The 22,639-nt window shown below is 46.2% G+C and overlaps 2 protein-coding genes across 11 annotated transcripts in view; one reads left to right on the forward strand and one right to left on the reverse strand.

The window, feature by feature from the left end:
* The window catches only part of TNFSF10 (TNF superfamily member 10), a 407,659-nt gene that overhangs the window by 165,787 nt on the left and 219,233 nt on the right, over window positions 1–22,639 (reverse strand). The gene's annotated exons all lie outside the window — the stretch shown is intronic.
* Window positions 1–22,639, forward strand: part of LOC137425410 (cold-inducible RNA-binding protein B) — a 41,544-nt gene that overhangs the window by 7,530 nt on the left and 11,375 nt on the right. For all 10 annotated transcript variants that reach the window (XM_068113828.2, XM_078776621.1, XM_068113827.2 and 7 more), the window contains exons 2-4: window positions 3,258–3,396; window positions 7,900–8,006; window positions 13,489–13,576. In XM_068113828.2, the coding sequence (XP_067969929.2) occupies window positions 3,291–3,396; window positions 7,900–8,006; window positions 13,489–13,576 (301 nt within the window). In that variant the 5' untranslated portion in view covers window positions 3,258–3,290. The remainder of the gene's footprint in view (window positions 1–3,257; window positions 3,397–7,899; window positions 8,007–13,488; window positions 13,577–22,639) is intronic.

Raw genomic sequence — 22,639 nt, forward strand, 5'->3', positions numbered from 1 at the left:
ATCAATCACAGGCTCTATTCCCATCATCTTTCGCAATTCATCATTTGTCTTCCTCTCTCTCAATGATACTCCGCACATCCATCGAACCATTCGCATTTCCACCCTTTCCAACCTTCGTTGCTGCTCTACGTTCATTACCCATGTCTCGCTCCCATAAATCATAACACTTCTCACACATGCAGCATACACCTTTCCTTTCAGCTTCAACGACACTCCCCTCCTCATCAGCACGCCACCCAGTTCCCGAAACTTCTTCCATGCACATCTCACTCGAGCAACCGTTGCCGAGTCTGATCCACCTTCTCCATTCAGCATGTCTCCTAGGTAACAAAATGTTTTCACACCGTCCAGCTTCATGCCGTCTCCAAGATCCAACTCAACATTTCCTCCTTCTGCCGCTCCCTCTGTGCACACCTTACATTTGAATGTAGCTGCCACACTGGTTAATGACCCTCTCAAACCACTACATTTATGATGAAACCACTCAGCGCACATTGGACATTGAATGGAATTCACTCCGACACCCTTCCTGCACACAGCACACGGCCACTTCCCAGTTCTTTCCACCTCACCACATGCTTTACCACTTGCCATCTGCCATCACCTTCGTTTTTCCGATATTCACCTTCAGACCTTTTGTCTCCATACATTCCTTCCACTTGTTCATCTTCTCCTTCAGTCCATCCATACTTTCTGCAATCAACACCAGATCATCTGCATACAACAACTCCCACGGTAAACCCTCCTTTACGTTCTGAGCCAGCACCTCCATGACAGCTACAAATAGTAGTGGACTTAGTACCGACCCCTGATGCACTCCCACCTTCACCTCAAACTCACCACTGTTCCCGTCCTTCATCCTTACAGCTGTGCACGCTCTTTCGTACATTGCCATCACTACTCTGATCAACCATTCCTCCACTCCTAACTTCCTCAATGCCCATGTCACTACTTCACGTGGAACCCTATCGAATGCTTTCTCCAGATCAACAAACCCAAGAAACAACTTCTTCCTCTTCTCCATGTACTTCTCCTGCAACTGCCTCACAATGAAAAGCGTGTGTCGTTCCTCTTCCTGGCATAAATCCAAACTGCATTTCATCGATCTTCACTTTCTTCCTTATCCTCCTCTCCAACACCCTTTCCAATACCTTCATTCCATGCTCCAAAAACTTTATCGCTCGGTACGAGCCACAGTCCAGAGGGTCACCTTTCCCCTTGTATAGAGGGATGAGGGTACTCAGTCCCCAATCCACTGGAATGCGGCCTTCTTTCACCACCAGATTACAGATCTCTGTCATTCTCTTCACACCCCAATTTCCCGCTGCCTTCAACATATCTCCCACAACTCCCGTCGGCCCTCCCGCTTTTCTACTCTTCATTGCTTTTATCGCTTCCTCAACTTCCTTCTCGGTTATCTTCTCTGCCGGTCCTAAAACTGGGTTACTCTCCATGTTGCCATCCCATTCATTCTCTGCATTCAACAGCATTTCCATATATCTCTTCCATCTTCCTTTAATTCCATCTGGGTCCACAACGATTTGTCCCACTTCATCCTTCAAGCAACTCACCCCCATCACATCACACCTCTTTCGCTATCTGCTTTGCAATCCTGAATACTGCTTTCTGACCCTCTTCCAAATCCAAGCGTTCTCCGAACATTTTCCTACATGCGTCCTGTGGCTTTGCTGCCTCTTTCTTTGCAGCCTTCCTGGCTGCCTTATAACTTTCATGCTCTGCCTTTTCTGCCCCTGTACCCTTCGTCTTCTGCCACTCCTTGAACTTCTTCCTCTTCTCCTCAATCTTCTTTCCAACTTCATCATCCCACCACCATGTTTCCGAGTCCCTCGGTGGTCCTTTTGTCCATCCACATACCTCACCAACGGCTCCCAACAGACTATCTTTCATTGACATCCAACCATGTTGAAGCTTAACCACATCATCCTCGACCCGACTCGGTCTCTCTTTTAATGCCTCCCTCACTGTCACCTCTTTCAACCTCCACACCTTCATTCTCGGTTGGTACTTCACCCGCCGAGCTCTCCTCGCACCTTTCACCCTTACGTCGCAGACAACCAAGTGGTGCTGTGAAACAGCCTCCTCCCCTGGGATCACCTTTGTGTCCCGGAGGTGCCCCCTATCTCGCCTACGCACCAGCAGGTAGTCAACGGTTGTCGTTGACCCACCTGACGTATATGTAACAAGCTTATTATCCTCTTTCTGGAACTGAGTATTACAAATCAACAAATCAGCTCTATCAGCAAACTCCAAAATCCTTTCACCTTCTCCATTTCTCACACCATATCCGTAACCCCCATGAACTCCCTCAAAACCGTCCATACTCCTTCCCACATGTCCATTTAGGTCTCCTCCGACCACAACAATTTCCTCATCTTTCACGTTTTCCATCAGCTTCTCCATCGCACACCAGAACTTGTCCTTCTCTTCATCGCTCCGATCAACCTGCGGAGCATATCCCGAGATGACGTTCACCAAGAGCTTTCCAATCGTCATTTTCACCATCATCATCCTATCACTCGGTCTACTCACACTCGCCACACTGTCTACAAACTCCTCAGAAAACAGGACACCAACACCATTCACACCTTCTGGGCACCCTTGCCACACAAACTTGTATTTCTGTCCCTGCCTACCCTTCACCATTCTCACACCACTTCCCTTCTATCTCGTCTCCTGCATACAACATATGTCCACTCTTCTGACCAATACTTCCACCACTTCTCCTGATCTCCCTGTCATTGTCCCTACATTCCATGTCCCAAACCTCAGAAACCGATCTCCACGTCGGGCATCAGACGTTTCGTCGTCATAAATGGAATGATTTCCACCCTTGCTTCGATCGGGTTCCCCACCTTGAGTTTTGACGAGAGGGAGTGGGTTTCCCCATGGGGTACTTCGGGTTGTACCCTGCCCATATGTAGTTGTAATTGTCACGGTTCTCTTTTTGAGGCAATGTTTTTATGGCTGGATGTCCTTCCTGACGCCAACCCTTTTAGTCGCCTCTTATGACACGCAGGGATACGGTGTACCTATTCTAAACCGGGGTACACACCGGGATATCTTCAGTATCTAGGGAAATATTTATCTTGAGCAAATGTTCTCTGCTTTGGTGTGTTTCTGTGTAACTCATCAAATGCTGATTCCAAAGTTTATCCCAAATGGTTAATATTCCTTTTTGAATGTTAAACATCTTGAGTTGATCTATTTCTCCCCCCAACCATCCTTTTTCTTTTCAGTACGTTGAAACGAAGTAGACACACACACAAGTCATGGAGTCGGACAATGTTGGCAAGCTGTTTGTAGGTGGATTGAACTTTGACACAACTGAGGATGTTCTGGACTCTATCTTTGGCAAATATGGACCACTCTTGGAAGGTACCCATTGCTTGACCTTGTAGTTTCTTATTTGAGGTACCTCACAGTTTTTGGATTTGGAATTATGTTTTTGTTTTTTAAATGCTTCTGCTGACAAAGTTACAGGAGACATGTCGGTTGTCTGTCAATGTCCATGATTGGTTTTCGTTGTCATCGTAATTTGAGAACGGCTTCAGGTATCCAAGTGAAACTTGGTGCATGTATGTATTTTCATGCAAAGATGAACTGATTAGATTTTCGGGTTACGGTTGGGATCATGCGGTCAGAGGTCATGGTAGGTGAAACTCGTATTACCGTGATAATGTGTGAACCAGTGATGGGATTTTGACCAAAGTTGGTACAAGTATTTATTATGATGTAATGTGGGCGAAGGCATATCTGTTGATGCTGAGGAGTGGTGTTCTATTGGTTCATGAGTTATCAGAATGACTACTATATTTGTCATGGGTGTGTCTGTCTGTCCGCAGCATAACTACCAGATGATATCATCCGATCTTGATGAAACTTGGGTGGGAGGTTGATATCATGATCTAGTTGTGTCCTGCCTTGAGTGGGTGTATTGCGCCCATTGTGGGTGGAGCCACGCCCGAAAAAGATGTATTTTTAGGGGGTAATCGAGTTCAAGCTCCATCTTCCCCGAGGGGTTTGGTGGAATCTGACACGGGTTTCGGTATTTGGTTAGGCCAATGTCATGTCTAGCCCCACGGAGCTCGAATTTTCATTTTCTCGTCAAGGTCAAGGTCACAAGGTCACAAGTTCACGAAATTTAGAATAGTCGATTTTTGATGGTTTTATTACATTCGCTTCCTGATAGGGTGAAATGTCATACATGATCTTATATTATCACATACATCATTAAATAAATGTTTTCCAACAAATTTCAGAATCTTTGACCTTTGAAGGTCACAACAACAACATGCATTTTAAGGCCATTTTCCCTGCTAGAGCGGGGGTTAGCCTAGCGGGCCCCATGGCAATCTTCTCCATTTTGCCCTCTTTTCTGCATCTCCCCTTGTTAACCTCCTTGCCCGCATTTCTTCTTCCACCATCTTCAGCCAAGTCTTTCTCGATCTTCCCTGTCCTCTACTTCCTTCTACATTCATTTCCATCACTCTTCTCAACCAGTCACTTTCATCCTTCCTCAACACATGACCAAACCATCTCAACCTGTTCCTCTTCACAGCATCAATCACAGGCTCTATTCCCATCATCTTTCGCAATTCATCATTTGTCTTCCTCTCTCTCAACGATACTCCGCACATCCACCGAACCATTCGCCTTTCCACCCTTCGTTGCTGCTCTACGTTCATTACCCATGTCTCGCTCCCATAAATCATAACGCTTCTCACACATGCAGCATACACCTTTCCCTTCAGCTTCAACGACACTCCCCTCCTCGTCAGCACGCCATTCAGTTCCCGAAACTTCTTCCATGCACATCTCACTCCAGCAACCGTTGCCGAGTCTGATCCACCTTCTCCATTCAGCATGTCTCCAAGGTAGCAAAATGTTTTCACACCTTCCAGCTTCACGCCGGCTCCAAGATCCAACTCAACATTTCCTCCATCTGCAGCTCCCTCTGTGCACAACTTACATTTGAATGTAGCTGCCACACTGGTTAATGACCCTCTCAGACCACTACATTTTTGATGAACCCACTCAGCGCACATTGTACATTGAATGGAGTTCACTCTGACACCCTTCCTGGACACAGCACATGGCCACTTCCCAGTTCTTTCCACCTCCACATGCTTGACCACTTGCCATCACCTTCGCCTTTCCGATATTCACCTTCAGACCTTTTGTCTCCATACATTCCTTCCACTTGTTCATCTTTTCCTTCAGTCCATCCATACTTTCTGCAATCAACACCAGATCATCTGCATGCAACAACTCCCACGGTAAACCCTCTACGTTCTGAGCCAGCACCTCCATCACAGCTACAAATAGTAGTGGACTTAGTACCGACCCCTGATGCACTCCCACCTTCGCCTCAAACTCACCACTGTTCCCGTCCTTCGTCCATACAGCTGTGCGCGCTCTTTTGTACATTGCCATCACTACTCTGATCAACCATTCCTCCACTCCTAACTTCCTCAAAGCCCATGTCAATACTTCGCGTGGAACCCTATCGAATGCTTTTTCCAGATCAACAAACCCAAGAAACAACTTCTTCGTCTTCTCCATGTACTTCTCCTGCAACTGCCTCACAATAAAGAGTGCGTCTGTCGTTCCTTTTCCTGGCATAAATCCAAACTGCATTTTGTTGATCTTCGCCTTCTTCCTTATCCTCCTCTCCGACACCTTTCCAATACCTTCATTCCATGCTCCAATAACTTTATCGCTTGGTACGAGCCACACTCCAGAGGGTCACCTTTCCCCTTGTATAGAGGGACGAGGGTATTCAGTTCCCACCCAATCCACTGGAATGCCGCCGCCTTTCACCTGGTGTTGGCTTAGCGGTTAGGGTGCCGGCTTGGGATCCTAGGATCCTGGGTTCGAATCCCGGTCGATCGCTGAATTAACGCCAGGGGGGGTTGGCTCAGCCTGTCATCCTTCCGAGGTCGGCAAATTGAGTACCAGCTTGCTGGGATGAATGATCACGGTGTGTACCCCGATTCAGAATAGGCACGCTGTATCCCTGCGCATCGAAGAGCGTGACCAAGGGTTGGCGTCAGGAAGGGCATCCGGCCATAAAAACATTGCCTCAAAACAGCGAACCATGATTGTCATGGGGCCTGCAAGGCTAACCCCCGCTCTAGCGGGGAAAAATGGCCTTAAAACGATCATTTATTCATTCACCCAGTGCAATTTCAATGATCCCAGATATTTACCAATGATGTGTTGTGTATGCACATAAGCTGTTTGCATGTTTTTTTTCATGCATGTACATTGGGTGTTTAAAATATATATACACTAACGGTCAAAAGTTTTAGAACACCTCAATTTTTCCAGTTTTTATTAAAATTTATGCAGTTTCATGTCCAGTGAATAACCTGAAATGGCACAAAGGTAAGCAGTAAACTGCTCGAGGTAAAAAAAAAAAAAAAAGGACGTTTAGGTTAGCAAAAACGGGAAAATAATGTCAATTGCACAGTTATATTGTAAAAAAGGCCTTCAGGGAACAAGTAATGGGTTAACAACTTACAGCTGTTCTACAGCAATGTAAGTAAATTAAGCCTTGAAGGTTGATGCAAACAATTCCTACAGGTGTCCCAACCTCTGCTGATTACTTGATTACAAACCCCCTGTCTGTCCAAAAGCAGTATTGGAACAGACTGTTATTCCACCCTCTGAAGCATTATTTGGACAATATTGCACTGCAGGAAGTAGTATATTGGAAACTGGAGGAAACTCTGACAGGAAGAGGTCTGACAGACCCAAAGCCACAACAGAATCAGAAGACAAGTTTCTGAGAGTCAACAGCTTGCGTGATAGGTGGCTCAAAGGACAACACCTTAACATGGTCAAAGTAAGCAAGTCTCAGTTTCAACTGTGAAGAGAAGACTTCGAGCTGCAGGTTTGACAGGTCGAGTGGCAGTAAGAAAGCCATTGCTAAGATGGCAAAATAAGAAAAAGACGCTTGCCTGGCCCATGAAACACCGCCAGTGGACTACTGAAGACTGGAAGAAGCTCTTCTGGACCGATGAATCAAAATGGTTCATCACGCAAGGTTTTTGTATGCCGTCGAGTAGGCGAAAGGATGGTTCCTCAGTGTGTGACACCAACTGTCAAACATCGAGGATGAAGCGTGATGGTCTGGGGCTCTTGCTGGATCCAGAGTCGGCGACTTGCACAGAGTGACTGGCACCCTGAACCAAAAGGGCGACCACAGCATTTTGCAGCGCCATGCAATACCCTCTGGTATACGCCTAGTTGGTCAAGGGTTCATCGTACAGCAAGATAATGACCCTAAACACACCTCCAGGCTATGTCAAAACTACCATGGAGGAAAAGAACAAGATGGTAGGCTTAAAATCAAGGAATGGCCAGCACAGTCTCCAGACTTGAACCCCATGGAGCCGGTTTGGGATGAACTGGACAGAAGGGTGAAAGCAAAGCAATCTACAAGTGCAACACATTTGTGGGAACTTCTGCAACAATGTTGGGAGGAACTTCCCAAACAATATTTGATTTACATTGTAGAAAGAATGCCACGAGTGTGTTCGGCGGTTATATCTGCAAAAGGTGGCTACTTTGCGGTGTCAAAAATTTAAATTAAATTTTGTTGAACAAAATGATTCTATGATTTCTTTTTTTATCTCCAATTATTTATTTGTTCTATGCTTAATTTCAGAGTACATTGAGACATTAAACTGCGTAAATTTCAATAAAAACTGAGGTGTTCTAAAACTTTTGACCGGTTGTTTATATTATTTTCTACACCATCCAAATAAAGGGTTGTGTTTACTGATATTGAACTGAAACTTGGTAGGCCGCATGTATCGCAAACCAATTAATTATTGCTCTTGTTGCTTTTCATGTTCCATCTTGTTCATTTAGTGCTGCTGATGAAAGACCGGGAAACGCACAAGTCGAGAGGGTTTGCCTTTGTAACATTTGAAAACCCGGATGACGCCAAAGATGCAGAAAAGGATATGAATGGCAAGGTTGGTGACTTCTGTTTCAGTGGTGTGCCCTCTGGTACTATCACATGAAAACTTGACTATGAAAAGTATAAATGGTTACATTTTTCAGATGTGTGTGTCCTTGGTGATGTATTGGTTCTTGCATTAGCCTTTTTCCTTTCCTAAACCAAATGTTCCAACTGAAGTCTCATTAGAACACACTTGTTATGGTGTTTGGCTATCTTGGGCCCTGGTTGGAACACCTGCAAATGACATGTGACTTCACAAAGATCACAGTTTTGACATGTTAGGCCATGAAATGGAATTGAAATTTAGCCTTGGTGTCACAGCACGAAATGACTTCCTTTCATGAAAGGTGCTGTGTGGCTATTCCACGAGCAAATGCTTACAAATAGGAAGTTCTGCCTGTCCACAAAGCACTAGTTTCACAATTTGTGCTAAGGTCAGGAATCAAACCCACACTAGGCAAAGGTGAGTGCACTAACTGGACATTAATCTTCCAGTTCAATTAAAATTTTTGTTTACTTCAACATGTAAATAAATAATGGGGTTGAGGGTTGGTTAAATATGCGAAGAAAACGAGTAGTTGGAGAAAATTAAAGCAGAACTCAAGCTGCCATCACACCATAAGGCCGAGAAAAAGATATTTCCGGTCTCTGGTCAGCGCGCGCATCGATTTTGACCCTGCGAGACAACAATTTGTTTTTGAAATTTGGTATCGACGTTCGCGCACGGTTCTCCCCTACAAAACTGCGTTTAGTTTGTCTAAATCCAACCAGCCGTTCCAAAGATATGAGTAGTTTTGTGTGCCGTGACGTCATGAATCCAATAGGGAAGTTGCATGTGACGTCATCGTCTTAGTCACGTGACCGCTTGGGTGGCAAAACATTGCTTCTGCCACCATACGTCATGGTGGCAATTTGAAACTCGTCTCACATATAAATTGCCCCCTACACGATGGTAAAGAGTTGTTGTGCTGTCGGATGTACAGCCCGATTTCATCCGGACGACAACGCTAAAACGGTTTCATAGCTGCCTTGACTGCAGCTCTCAGGTGAGAATATGGCTCATGAGGTTGTTACCTTCGCTCGCGAAGTGAAAAGCAGGATTAGGCATTTGGTTATGTACATCAGTACATGTGGAGTGTGTGTGGCGTACATGTGGAGTGTGTGTGGCGTACTTGTGGAGTGTGTGTGGCGTACTTGTGGAGTGTGTGTGGCGTACTTGTGGAGTGTGTGTGGCGTACTTGTGGAGTGTGTGTGGCGTACTTGTGGAGTGTGTGTGTGGCGTACTTGTGGAGTGTGTGTGGCGTACTTGTGGAGTGTGTGTGGCGTACTTGTGGAGTGTGTGTGGCGTACTTGTGGAGTGTGTGTGGCGTACTTGTGGAGTGTGTGTGGCGTACTTGTGGAGTGTGTGTGGCGTACTTGTGGGGTGTGTGTGGCGTACTTGTGGGGTGTGTGTGGCGTACTTGTGGGGTGTGTGTGGCGTACTTGTGGGGTGTGTGTGGCGTACTTGTGGGGTGTGTGTGGCGTACTTGTGGGGTGTGTGTGGCGTACTTGTGGCGTACGTGTGGCGTACTTGTGGAGTGCATGTGGCGTACTTGTGGGTCCACACGGGTCCACAGGCAGATGACACAGCCTCGGTTTCTCGCAATACCGCGAAAACGCCTCAATGGGCAAGCTACGGGCGTAAACTGACAGCTACGGTCTGACGAAACGACAGCTTTCCCGCCATGTTGTTTATGCCACCCAAGATGGCGGCCGGAACCGGTTGCCATGGACGACGCCCACCCGATGCAAGGCCTCTATCGGCTGGATATTGTCATTTATTGAAACGAAGACGTTCTTTGTCGGGTTCGTGTGAAGCAACCAGAAGGCCTAGAGAGCTGTGGGTGATCTCGTTAGTTAGGCCTGGATCCTATCTCGTTTGTCATGAAGTAGTAAGTGTCTGTGATAATCTGGTGGACAGGGAGAAGAGATCGTGGGAGACCATCGGCCTGTTAGACCACTTGCGCATGCGCAGTGTTGACTCGATCGACGCATTGGCATGTTTAACGGTACGGCGAGGCGATCTCGAGATCGAAATGGCAGTCTATAATATGCTTGAAGAACTTAATAATTTTCAGAATAAATACATTGTAAAATAACTTTAGCTTGTGTTCATTATTTACAAAAAAAAGGCCTACAAGTCCCATTGGCTGTCTTTCATTTCTCTCTGGACGGCGCCACAGCAGATGAGGAGGACCGCAAGGCATGAGGACACAAAAAACACCTTTATACGTGCAATCCATGCTTTTCAAAAAAAACGAAAAAGAAAAAAAAACCGCATTGCCGCATCAATTCTGGAACTTTGTTCTGACCAGACCAGCAATATATTTTTTTCGGCCTAAAAGACGAGTTTTTTTTTTTTTTTTTTTTTTTGTTTGTTAATAAATAAATCTTTATTATTTTATATAAAGTCGAGGCTCATGGAAGAGCGAACACATAAAACACAAACAGACATCTATATCAGAGCTGTTTTTTTTTTTTTTTTTTTTTTTTTTTTTTTTTTTTTTTGTTTTGTTTTGTATACAAGATCGAGGCTCGTGAAAGAGCGAACATTAATCACACAAAGACAAAACAGACACACAAAACAAATAACATCGGGAGCAGTAGACAAGATGGGGAGAGGGGGAAGGACACAAACACAACATTTGAGAGCAGGGACCGAGAGACATGGAGACATGGAGACATCGAGAGAACTGTGGGAGGGAGAGGGCTTTGGGGGGGAGGCATGGGAAGGGGGGGGGGGGTGGGAGAGGTATAAAACATATGGACACTGCCAAGACTTCCAGGAAAGAAGTTGGAATTTCAAACAAGGTGGATCTGGGGTGAATTAGTGGGGGTAGAAAAGATCAAGGTTTTGGATGGGGGAAGATAAGAGATGGTGGTGAACAGCTGTTTTGAAGACCTGGAGGGAGGAGTGTGATTGAAGTGAGTGTGGGAGGTTGTTCCAGAGGCGGGAGAAAAGAGGAATGAAAGAGTGAAGGTGAGCAGAGAGCCGAGATTTCGGCAGTTTAACCATCAGAGGGTGGCTGGCAGATCTTGTGCGACCTGTAGGAATATTTGGGGGACAGAGCACAGAGGGAGCTGGGGGAGCAAGGCCGGAGAGGAGTCGGTAGAAGACAGAAAGACCACCTACCTGCCTGCGGTGAGTGAGTGAAAGGCCCTCAGAGATAGCTTCATCGCGGGAGATGCCAATGATTCTGAAAGCTTTGGATTCAACAGCGTGATGCCGAGCCAGGTGTGAAGCAGGAGCACCAGCCCATAGGGGAGAACAGTATTCCATTGAGTCTGTGTTGCCATTTTTCTCAGAGATTGCGGAACGAATCTTCGTCAAACTTTCAGAGGTTCATCAGTGAGCGCCTGGGAGTGTTTTAGGCAAAAAAGTTTTATTTGAAGAATTCGTTTTTCTGGATTAAAAAAATAATCGCTCTGTAGTGCCGAAGCCTTTTTGATTAATGGCAGTTATATACAAGTACACATTCACATAAAATAATAAAAACGATCACCAGACATTTGAACACAAATAATATAACTGTTCTGGAAGCGGTCGAAGTTGGTGGTAAGTCGTCGTCGTCGTCTTCTTCCTGAACGTCATCATACTTGACTCAGAAACATGATCAATGGCACATTCACCTACATGTATTCAAGAAAAGGTAAAATGATGATTTGACATTTGTGATGGATTCTGATTTGGATGTCATTGCTTTTACATTATATTTGCCCTCATTTCAATTATGTTAATGTTTCTTTTTCGTTTGAGCAATGCCGGGTACTCAAGCTATAAACACGTATATACTTTACTTGGGGTACAAATACAAGTTTGTCTGGGGGGGGGGGGGGGGGGGGGGGGGACGACGACATAGGCTATGTCGCCGTTGCCTCCTGCGGGGTGTGGGGGACCAGGAGAGGGGTGCAAATTCTCTGTAAATGTGTACCGCGTGGAGCCACCTGATGATGGTGGCAGAGGGTATTTTCCAATTTCCTTTTTTACCTGGGCAACACTGAGGTTAAAGCACTCTTTGCATGGGTAAAATTTTCCTCCTTCCCTTCCCACTCTCCCCCAAAACGGAAGGGCCTGTCAAATCCACCCCCCCCCCCCCCCCACCCCCAACAAAAGATTTACATGTGGTATATCTTCCCCTCCCTACGTCATGTCCGCCAGCCTCCCCCCTCCTTTCCTCACGCCTCCCTCTCCTACCTCCACCCCCCCCTCTCCTACCTCCACCCCCCCCCCCCCTTCCCCCCAGGCAATGCCGGTTACTCCTGCTCGTACAATATATAATGGGAGGGGGAGGACAGGGTGAAGCACACAACAATAGAGAACAGGGACATTGGGAGATCTGTGGGGGGGGGGGGGGGGGGGGGGGGGTACACGGTATAAAACAAATAGACGCTACTAGGAATTTCAGGAACTAGGGCATTGCCCGTACGTGGGTGCCCGTTCCGTGGCCAAAAAAAAAAAAAAAACGCTACCCGTACGCTCTACCCCGCCCGTACGCCCGTAAACAAAAAAAGCAACGCTCTTCGCTTCCGCCCTTCGCTCTGACTGAATTGGGAGAAATAATGCGCATAAGAAATCGAATTACGTACCGTAATGGCGGTCAGCTCGTAACGCGCTCAGCTCCGCTCGTCTCACATCGGCCACGCCTACGCAACAGAGCGTTCTGTGATTGGCTGCCGGAAGATAAGTCGTCACTGTCCGGAAGTTCGCAAATCGCAGTTAGGATGAATCGTTTTAATTTAATCGCAGTTTGAATTCGTTTTAAAACATAGTTTAACGGCAACATAGTTGAAAAGCCTTGCCTTGCTGCAAACAGCTGCTGCAAACAACAACAACATGGAAGGCTGCACTGTCCGGAAGTTGGCATATCGCAGTTACGATTATTTTAGTGTTAATGGCCAATTATTCAATTAGCGCCAACGTATTTTGGCTGTTTGCAATTTAATCGCAAGGAAAAGTAGAAAGAGAAGAGGGAAAAAAAGAAAAGCCTTGCATTAACGCATTAACGCTTGCATTGCATTAACGGTTCGGCACACGTGATAGCTCGCTGCTCTCTGATTGGTTGAAGCGTTTTTTGGACATAGCTCGGTAGGTACTTGTCCGATTAATTACAAACCTTGAAAAGGCACATCCTCGGGTCCCCAGCAATATACCTGGCAAGTTTCAAGTATATCGGACCCGTGGTTGTCGAGAAACAGCGGTCACAGACAAACACACAGACACACAGACAGACACACAGAGATTACTGGCATTTCAGGAATGAAGTTTTAGATTTAAAGAGGTGGATTTTTATTTGTATTAACGGGGCCAGAAAAAAATCAAGGTTCAGGATGGGGAAAGATGATCACATCTCATTATTTTAATTGTGTAATAATGGCTAGTAGTAATAGTGTTACTTTTTGGTCAAAACTATGCTCTTAACATGTTTGCCTTTTCTCCCTGCATCTTGGGTTTGCAGATCTTGGATAGTCGGAACATAACAGTGGAGCAAGCAGGCCAGGGACGTCGAGGGGGATTCCGAGGTGGGCGTGGAAGTTTCAGGAGTGGTAAGTTTGTCTTTTTTTAAGAAATGTGTTGAACATGCCACAATGGCTTGAGGCTTTGTTTTTGTCTCAGCGGTTCTCCGATCGCGCTGCAATTACTTTCCGGTCTCTGTTTTTCATGGTCTTTTCATCCCATACTTCCTTGTTTTAAAATCTCAAAAAAAACAAAAAAAAAAACATTTCCTTCTGTTCTTATTCGTTTATTCGTTCTTATTTGTTCGTTCGTTCTTCGACCACGTTGTTTGTGATCACGTGAGCACGTTAAAAAAATGTCTCATCTGAACCCTGAAGACCTGTATTCGGTCATATTCTATAACACCTTTTTCTTCTTCTTCTATAAAAGGATGCTTTCGACTTGCTCACCAAATCTATTCATTCCAAAAAAAAATTCCATCTCTTATAGTGCATCTTTCATTCATTCCCTAAACTCTCCAGCACTCCATCCTCCCTCCAGCGTCCTCAAACGTATTTTTGACTCGAATGTCTCAAGAAACTCATTTTGCAATAAATGTTCGTTTCCCATTAATCGTACATTTTTCAAAATCCCATCACCCCAAAATCCCATTTCCTATCACCCCTCCCCTCTAAATCTACCCCCTTGCCCCTCCCCTCCAAATCATCCCCATCACCCATCTCTTTCAAATCTTCCCCCTTGCCCCTCCCCTCCAAATCTTCCCAATCACCCATTCCTTTCAAATCTCCCCCCACACCCCTCCCCTCCGAGACTCTCCCTCGCTCCTCCCCTCTGAGACTCCCCTCTCACCCCTCCTCAAAGCATCCTCCCCGCTTCTTCCCCCTTCCAACTTTTACCTTCATCTCCCTCAATCTTCTGCCTCGCTCTTCCCCCTCGTCAAATAACACCTCACTGCGCCTCTCCCAATCACCATCAAACCTTTTGTCTGCCCCATTCTTCCCTTTCTCCAAGCTATTCTGTAATCCTCCGACACACCTTCAGCAGCTCTCCCTACCTCTTCCTCCTCTTCCACATCTTACCCTACATCTTACCCTTACCCTACCACTCCCCCCCCCTGTTCTGTATCCGATGCTCCCCCTTCCTCTTCCTTAACAGTATGGACCTCAAACATCCGGGGCCTTCGCTCAAACTTGTCTGATCTCTCCATACAGGTTGCTTCTGACAAACCAGACGTGATCTGCTTAACAGAAACTTTCCTCCTTCATGATGTCTCTGATTCCTTGGTATCTCTCCCAGGTTACTCCCTCCTCCGGTATGATAGACCTGAGCCTCGTCCTGGAGGTGGAGTTGCTATCTTTATAAAAAAAACTCTTCCTCACTCGCCCTGCACTGCCCTCTCTCCACCTCACCCCCAGGAATACCTTTGGCTACGGCTTCCCCTTCGCTCCCACCTTTTGTTCATATGTGTGTTGTACCGTCCACCAAACAGTGATGAACACAAATCATATAACTGTTCTGTTACAAACACAAATATTATTAATAAATAATATAACATCGACATCTCGCTGTCTGAGAATATGGACCACCTTCTATCTTCCCATCCCAACTCTCTCTTCCTCATATGTGGTGATTTCAACTGTCACCATGCCAGTTGGCTGGGTGTGGGTACCTCTCTCACCAGCCATGGCTCTTCAGCAAAGGACTTCTGTGACTCACTGGGACTGACACAATCTGTCAATTTCCCGACCCGGATTTCAGTCAACGGAGCATCTTCTCTTCTGGACTTGGTTATGACTAACTTCCCTGAAAATGTCTGCTGCTCTTCTTCTGCTCCAATCGGCTCTTCTGATCATGTGCTTGTTAAAGTGGACATCTCTGACCATTCTCAGAGAGCCTCCTCAGCGTCGACGAGTCTGGCATTTCACTCAGGCCAACTGGCACGGTCTTCAAGCAGCCATCAATCATCTGGACTGGTCTCCCATCTCTACCGCCTCTGACATAAATTCTTCCTGGGAATTCTTCCAAAGCAAACTGCTCTCTCTCATGCACAGATTTATCCCATCTCGTCTTCTGTTGTCATACCCTTCCTCCCGTCCATGGTACACGGAATCTTGTGGTGATGCTATTGCCCAGAAACAACTTGCTTTCGTCTCCTGGAAAGCAAACCCAACGGAAGGAAATGTCTTTTTTTTCTTTTCTTTTTTTCTTTTTTTTTTGTATACAAGATCGAGGCTCGTGAAAGAGCGAACATTAATCACACAGAAAGACAAACCGACACATAAAACATATAACATCGGGAGCGGTAGACAAGATGGGGAGAGAGGGGGAAGGACACAAACAACATTTGAGAGCAGGGACCGAGAGACATGGAGACATCGAGAGATCTGAGAGAGGGCGAGGGCTTTGGGGGGGGGGGGGGGGGGGGGCATGGGAAGGGGGCGGTGGGAGAGGTATAAAACATATGGACACTGCCAGGACTTCCAGGAAAGAAGTTGGAATTTCAAACAAGATGGATCTGGGGTGAATTAGCGGGGGTAGAAAAGATCAAGGTTTTGGATGGGGGAAGATAAGAGATGGTGGTGAACAGCTGTTTTAAAGACCTGGAGGGAGGAGTGGGATTGAAGGGAGTGAGGGAGTTTGTTCCAGAGGCGGGGAGAAAAGAGGAATGAAAGAGTGAAGGTGAGCAGAGAGCCGAGATTTCGGCAGTTTAACCATCAGAGGGTTGCTGGCAGATCTTGTGTGACCTGTAGGAATATTTGGGGGACAGAGCACAGAGAGAGCTGGGGGTGCAAGGCCGGAGAGGAGTCGGTAGAAGACAGAAAGACCACCCACCCACCTACCTGCCTGCGGTGAGTGAGTGAAAGGCCCTCAGAGATAGCTTCATCGCGGGAGATTCCAATAATTCTGAAAGCTTTGGTTTCAACAGCGTGAAGCCGAGCTAGGTGTGAGGCAGGAGCACCGGCCCATAGGGGAGAACAGTATTCCATTGAGCTGCGGATGAAAGCCTTGTATGTGGTGAGGAGCTCAGGTGTGCCGAGGAAGGACTTCGCACGACGGAGGATGCCCAGTCGGCGACTGGCTTTGGAGGCCAGCTTGGAAATGTGGTTTTCCCAAGAAAGATCATGGCATATAGTGAGACCCAAAATCTTGAGCGACAGAACTTCTTGGAGAGGATTGTTGAGAAAGTAGATGGGATGGTTGTCCAGTCGATCTTTTCGGAGAGACATAGTAAGAGTGTGAGATTTGTCAGGATTGAAAGACATGTTCCACTTGTTTGACCAGTCTGTGATTTTGTCCAGGTCTTCAGAGAGTGAGGAGGCAGCAGACTGCCGATCTGAGGGAAGAGGAATGGCGCGGCAGAGAGTGGAGTCATCAGCAAAGAGATAGAGAGGATTTTCGAGAGAGACAGAGAGATCATTGATGAAGACCAGAAAAAGCACGGGGCCCAGAACACTGCCTTGGGGAACTCCAGCCTGAACAGGAAGAGGAGATGAGAGAAACCCATTCAGGGCCACACGTTGACGACGACTAGAGAGGAAGTCCGCCAGCCATGCGTGGAGATTTCCATGGATACCAAAGGAGGACAGTTTGGTGAGCAGAGCGGGGTGCCAGACCGTGTCGAAGGCACGTGATATGTCGAGGGAGACAGCTCTAATTTCCTGTTTGGCATTGAGGACCTCCATCCATTGTTGAGACAGCAGAAGCAGCATGTCCAGAGTAGAGTGACCTGGTCTGAAACCAAATTTCCTTTCACAAAGCCCGAAACAAGTGTGTGTCCACCCTCAGGAGAGCCAGGAAACAATATCTCTCCGTTCTCAGGACCGAACTCTCTTATCTGTCTCCCTCTTCCAAATCCTGGTGGTGTCTGGTCAAATCTGTTTCTGGTGTTTGTTCCCCCTCCATCCCCTCCCTCACCTCAAATGGCCACACGGCTGACTCTGCACGTGAAAAAGCTGAATGCCTCAACTCTGTGTTTGCCTCTAAATCTTGTGTCCCAAACCCATCCCTCTGTACCCACCGTACCCAGTCGTACCCAGCTGCTCCTGGACTCTGTGTCCTTTCCTCCTGACAAGGTGGAAAAGTTTCTGTCAACCCTCGACTCGGATTCTGCAACTGGACCTGACGGCATCAGCCCACGGGTCCTAAAATCCTGTTCTTCCGCTCTTTCACTCCCTCTCTCTGTTCTCTTCACCCTCTCTTTTGCTCAAGGTCATCTTCCATCTGCTTGGAAATCTGCCAACATCACCGCTTTGCACAAAAAAGGTGTAAAAACAGATCCCAGCAACTACAGACCAATCAGCCTTCTCCCAATTATCAGCAAAGTCATGGAATCAATCATTGCTTCAGATATGAAATCTTTCCTCTTCTCCAATGGCTTGATCTCTGATCATCAATTTGGTTTCAGACCTGGACACTCTACTCTGGACATGCTGCTTCTGCTTTCTCAACAATGGATGGAGGTCCTCAATGCCAAACAGGAAATTAGAGCAGTCTCCCTTGACATATCACGTGCCTTCGATACGGTCTGGCACCCCGCTCTGCTCACCAAACTCTCCTCTTTTGGTATCCATGGAAATCTCCACGCATGGCTGGCGGACTTCCTCTCTAGTCGTAGTCAACGTGTGGCCCTGAATGGGTTTCTCTCATCTCCTCTTCCTGTTCAGGCTGGAGTTCCACAAGGCAGTGTTCTGGGCCCTGTGCTTTTTCTGGTCTTCATCAATGATCTCTCTGACTCTCTTGAAAATCCTCTATCTCTTTGCTGATGACTCTACTCTGTCGCTCCATTCTTCATCCCTCAGATCGGCAGTCTGCAGCCTCCTCACTCTCTGCAGACCTGGAAAAAAATCACAGACTGGGCAAACAAGTGGAACATGTCTTTCAATCCTGACAAATCTCACACTTACGATGTCTCTCCGAAAAGACCGACTGGACAACCCTCCCATCCACTTTCTGAATAATCCTCTCCAAGAAGTTCTGTCACTCAAGCTTTTGGGTCTCACTATCTGCCATGATCTTTCCTGGGAAAACCACATTTCAAATCTGGCCTCCAAAGCCAGTCGCCGACTGGGCATCCTCCGTCGTGCGAAGTCCTTCCTTGGCACACCTGAGCTCCTCACCACATACAAGGCTTTCATCCGCAGCTCAATGGAATACTGCTCTCCCCTCTGGGCTGGTGCTCCTGCCTCACACCTAGCTCGTCTTCACGCTGTTGAAACCAAAGCATTCAGAATCATTGGAATCTCCCGCGATGAAGCTAACTCCAAGGGCCTCTCACTCACTCACCGCAGGCAGGTTGGTGGTCTTTCCATCTTCTACCGACTCCTCTCTGGCCTTGCCCCCCCAGCTCTCTCTGGGCTCTGTCCCGCAAATGTTCCTACAGGTCGCACAAGATCTGCCTACAACCCTCTTATGGTCAAACTGCCAAAATCAAGACTCTCTGCGCTCACCTTCACTCCTTCATTCCTCTTTTCTCCCGCCTCTGGAACAAACTCCCTCACTCTCTTCAATCCCACTCCACCCTCCAGGTCTTTAAAACAGCTGTTCACCACCATCTCTTATCTTCCCCCATCCAAAACCTTGATCTTTTCTACCCCCGCTAATTTCACCCCAATTCCACTTTTTTGAAATACCAACTTCTGTCCTGGAAGTCCTTGGTGTCCTTGTGTTTTATACTTCTCCCTCCCCCCCCCCCCCCCCTTCCCACGCCTCCTCCCCCCAAGCCCTCTCCCTTCCACACATCTCCCTGCTCTCAAATGTTGTGTTTGTGTGCTTCCCCTTCTCTCCCCATCTTGTTTTCCGCTCCCTCTTTTTATATATTTTGTTTGTCTGGTTGATTTGTTTGTGAAGTAAATGTTAGCTCTTTGACGAGCCTCGATTCAGTATACAAAAAAAAGAAAAGAAAAAAAAAAAAGGTATTTAATCAACGCTTGAAATGTTTTTCCATCTCTTTTTCAACCATAGCATTTGCCACGAGAATGGAACTCAGCAGAGCGCATACCCCTGCCAGGCTGAACAGTTTACATTTTGTATCCAACAGATAGGCTGGATCTGCATCGGGACGAGAGCCAAAATCGAATCTGCTGGTTCTTGTCACCTACCCAACCCATGCACCGAGTTTTGTCAGATTCTGTCCAATATTTTCAGATATCATGCCATATTCTATATCATGTTTAGCTCTATCTCTCATTGGTGAAGATTCACTTGTGGATAACTCCAGATCCAGATCTAATCGAGTCATCCTTATCACACACGCAACCTGTCCACCAAGTTTTGTCCGAATCCCTTCATAACCTTTTGAGATATCCTGCTCATAGAGACACAATGGGGTGAATACATAACCTCCGCCCAGCTTTGGTGGCAGAGGTAATTGATGTCCCACCATCCAGCTTTGTCTAAACGTGATATAAAAATTATTAAATTGTGTTGAAGAAAGACGAAAAGAAAGCCACTATTGATGGGTAGCAAGTGAACAACACCTCGTTTGACAACTATCGGGGATGCCTCTTTGTGGTGGTTGTACCCCCCTCCTCCCTCAACGCAAGTCGGAGGCCAAATATTCCCCATTCTTCTGTTGCTGGATTTGTCAGGGCAAGCGCGGTCACAGTCCACAGTCAGAGTGCCGATCGGTCCCCAATCCCCATGGACCGACCCTTTCCCACTTCTCACTCTCTCTCTTTCTATCTCTCCCTCTCCAACTCTGTCGTGCCCCTGACTTCGCGAAGGCAGGGGTACACCATCCTGGATGTGGGGGATCTTTGGGTCGCTCCTGCGAGATCGATCTGCTGTCTCCGTTCTGTGGGCTTGTTCAGAGAACTGTCTGGGGCTATACGACACCAACACCTAGTTTGAAAAAACAAGGGTGTGATGAAAAGTAATGCCTCCTATTATAATCTTTCTCCAAAACAGGTAAAGGTATTCAAAAGAAACAAAGTGGTCTACATGTTGGTTCTTTCTCTCACTGGGTGTGATGTCATTCTGACAAGATGTCTCGGTGCTATGTTAGTCGAGATGGCAGAGGGCTGCATTGGAAATGAGTTGACTGCTGGAAATGAGTTGACTGGAGATGAAGTTAGGTGTACCATTACAATCCTGGGCCCAATTATTGCTAGCAGTTAGCCTGTGGATAAATGTAATGCACTGGATATGTGATTTATCCCCCAGGATAGGTTTATCCGAGCTTCGAAATACCGGGCCCCGGTGGAATAGGGGGTCAATGGGGTACCACCACAAAATATCACTAGCCCCGACTTAGCTCTGCCAGATTTGCATCTTCCCCAAACTTGACGACCTTAATGTAAAAAAAAAAAAAAAGGTTTTGTCCGACAATGATGTAAAGGCTTCTGTGAAGTGTGGGTTAAGTCCCCAAGACGGAGTTCTATTGTTACTGCGTCGCAAAACTACGTTTGCTGAAATGTGTGGACTGCAGGGGTGATTGAGAAATAAATATATGCACCATTGTAGTACAAAGATTGATGTTAGTATCTGTGTTTGTTTCATTTGAATATCATTGCCTGTTTTGGCGACAAGGAGACGTTGCTTTTCAGCATGCTCTTTGGTGTGTATCAACTGGCACGTGAACGATATGAGATATCACGACTTGGTCATGCAAAATTGCTTTCATTTTATTGTCGTCTTGTCAGTGGTCTCCTTTGATACATGATTACTTTTTCTCTTTATTTATTTATTATTTTCATTTTTTGAATTACATATTTTGGTATGTATGCCAAATTTGCCTAACACAGGGGAAAATGGTAATGGATTAGTGCGTTGGTGAAACCACTGAGTTTAGACAGTGTTGTGAAAATCCACTTTGGATGGCCACTATATATCTATATATATAATAGTCATGTGAAAAAGTAAGTACACCCCATGAAATGTTTTTTATCTTTTTAACATCTGTGGACATATCAATATTTGATCTTCATTTAAACAGTATCTATAGATGAAGGTGATATAATTGAACAAAAAACAATGAAAAGTTGACTTTGCAATAATTTATTCAACAAAAAATTGCATGCACAGCTCGTTTCAAATCCCCCCACATCTCGATGGGATTTAGATCCGGGCTTTGACTTGGCCATTCCAGAACCCTCCATTTCTTTCTTTTCAGCCATTCCTTGGTGGATTTACTGGTATGTTTAGGGTCATTGTCATGTTGCAAGGTCCACCTTCGGTTGAGCTTCAACTTTCCGACAGATGGCCTCACATTATCCTCAAGCACCCTCTGGTACAATGAAGAATTGATAGTGGATTATATGATGGTGAGCTGCCCAGGCCCTGATGCAGCAAAGCTGCCCCAAACCATAATATTTCCACGACCATGCTTTACAGTTGTTATCAGGTTCTTGTGGTCAAATGATGTCTTTGGTTTTCGCCAAACATGTCTTCTGGTACTGTGGCCAAATATATCCACCTTTGACTCATCTGTCCAGAGCACATTGTTCCAGAAGTGCTGGTCTTTGCCGAGGTGTTCATTGGCAAACTTTAGTCTTGCCCTGATGTTCTTTCTGGACAGCAAAGGTTTCCTCCTGGCACACCTCCCATGTAGATCAAATTTGTGCAGCCTCTTTCTAATGGTAGCCTTGTGCACTTTGACATCAACAGTGGCAAGAGCTCCTTGTAGGTCCCGTGATGACATTCTGGGGTTCTTAGACTTTTCAGCATCTTGCGGTCTGCTCTCGGGCTGAAATTGCTGGGGCAGCCTGGCCTGAACAAGTTGGCAGTTGTTTGGAATCTTCTCCACTTGTCGATGATCTTCCGGACAGTCGAATGATTGATTTCAAATTGTTTGGAGATCTTTTTAAATCCCTTCCCAGACTCGTCGGCATCTATAACCTTTTCTGAAGGCCTGAGAGCTCTTTTGATCTAGGCATGGTGACGCCGCACACTTCAACAACAAAGATCAAACCAAACGAAATGTCTGAGGTTTAAATAAGACAGGTTCCACCAAGATCCTCTCCAACGATGTTCTAATCATTTGCACTTGAGCTGGTGCACCCGATTCTAATTTTAGGTATTTGAAGCAGTGATAAATGCCGGGGTGTACTTACTTTTTCCGCATGCGAAATTTGCATTTGTGTTTATTTAAATTATACAATGGGCAGCAAAATGTAAATGTTTCATGACATTTGTTATACTAGGGCATGCCCGTA

This window comes from Myxine glutinosa, chromosome 4 (genome assembly GCF_964187855.1).
Source record: "Myxine glutinosa chromosome 4, kmMyxGlut1.1, whole genome shotgun sequence".
Taxonomy (NCBI): domain Eukaryota; kingdom Metazoa; phylum Chordata; class Myxini; order Myxiniformes; family Myxinidae; genus Myxine; species Myxine glutinosa.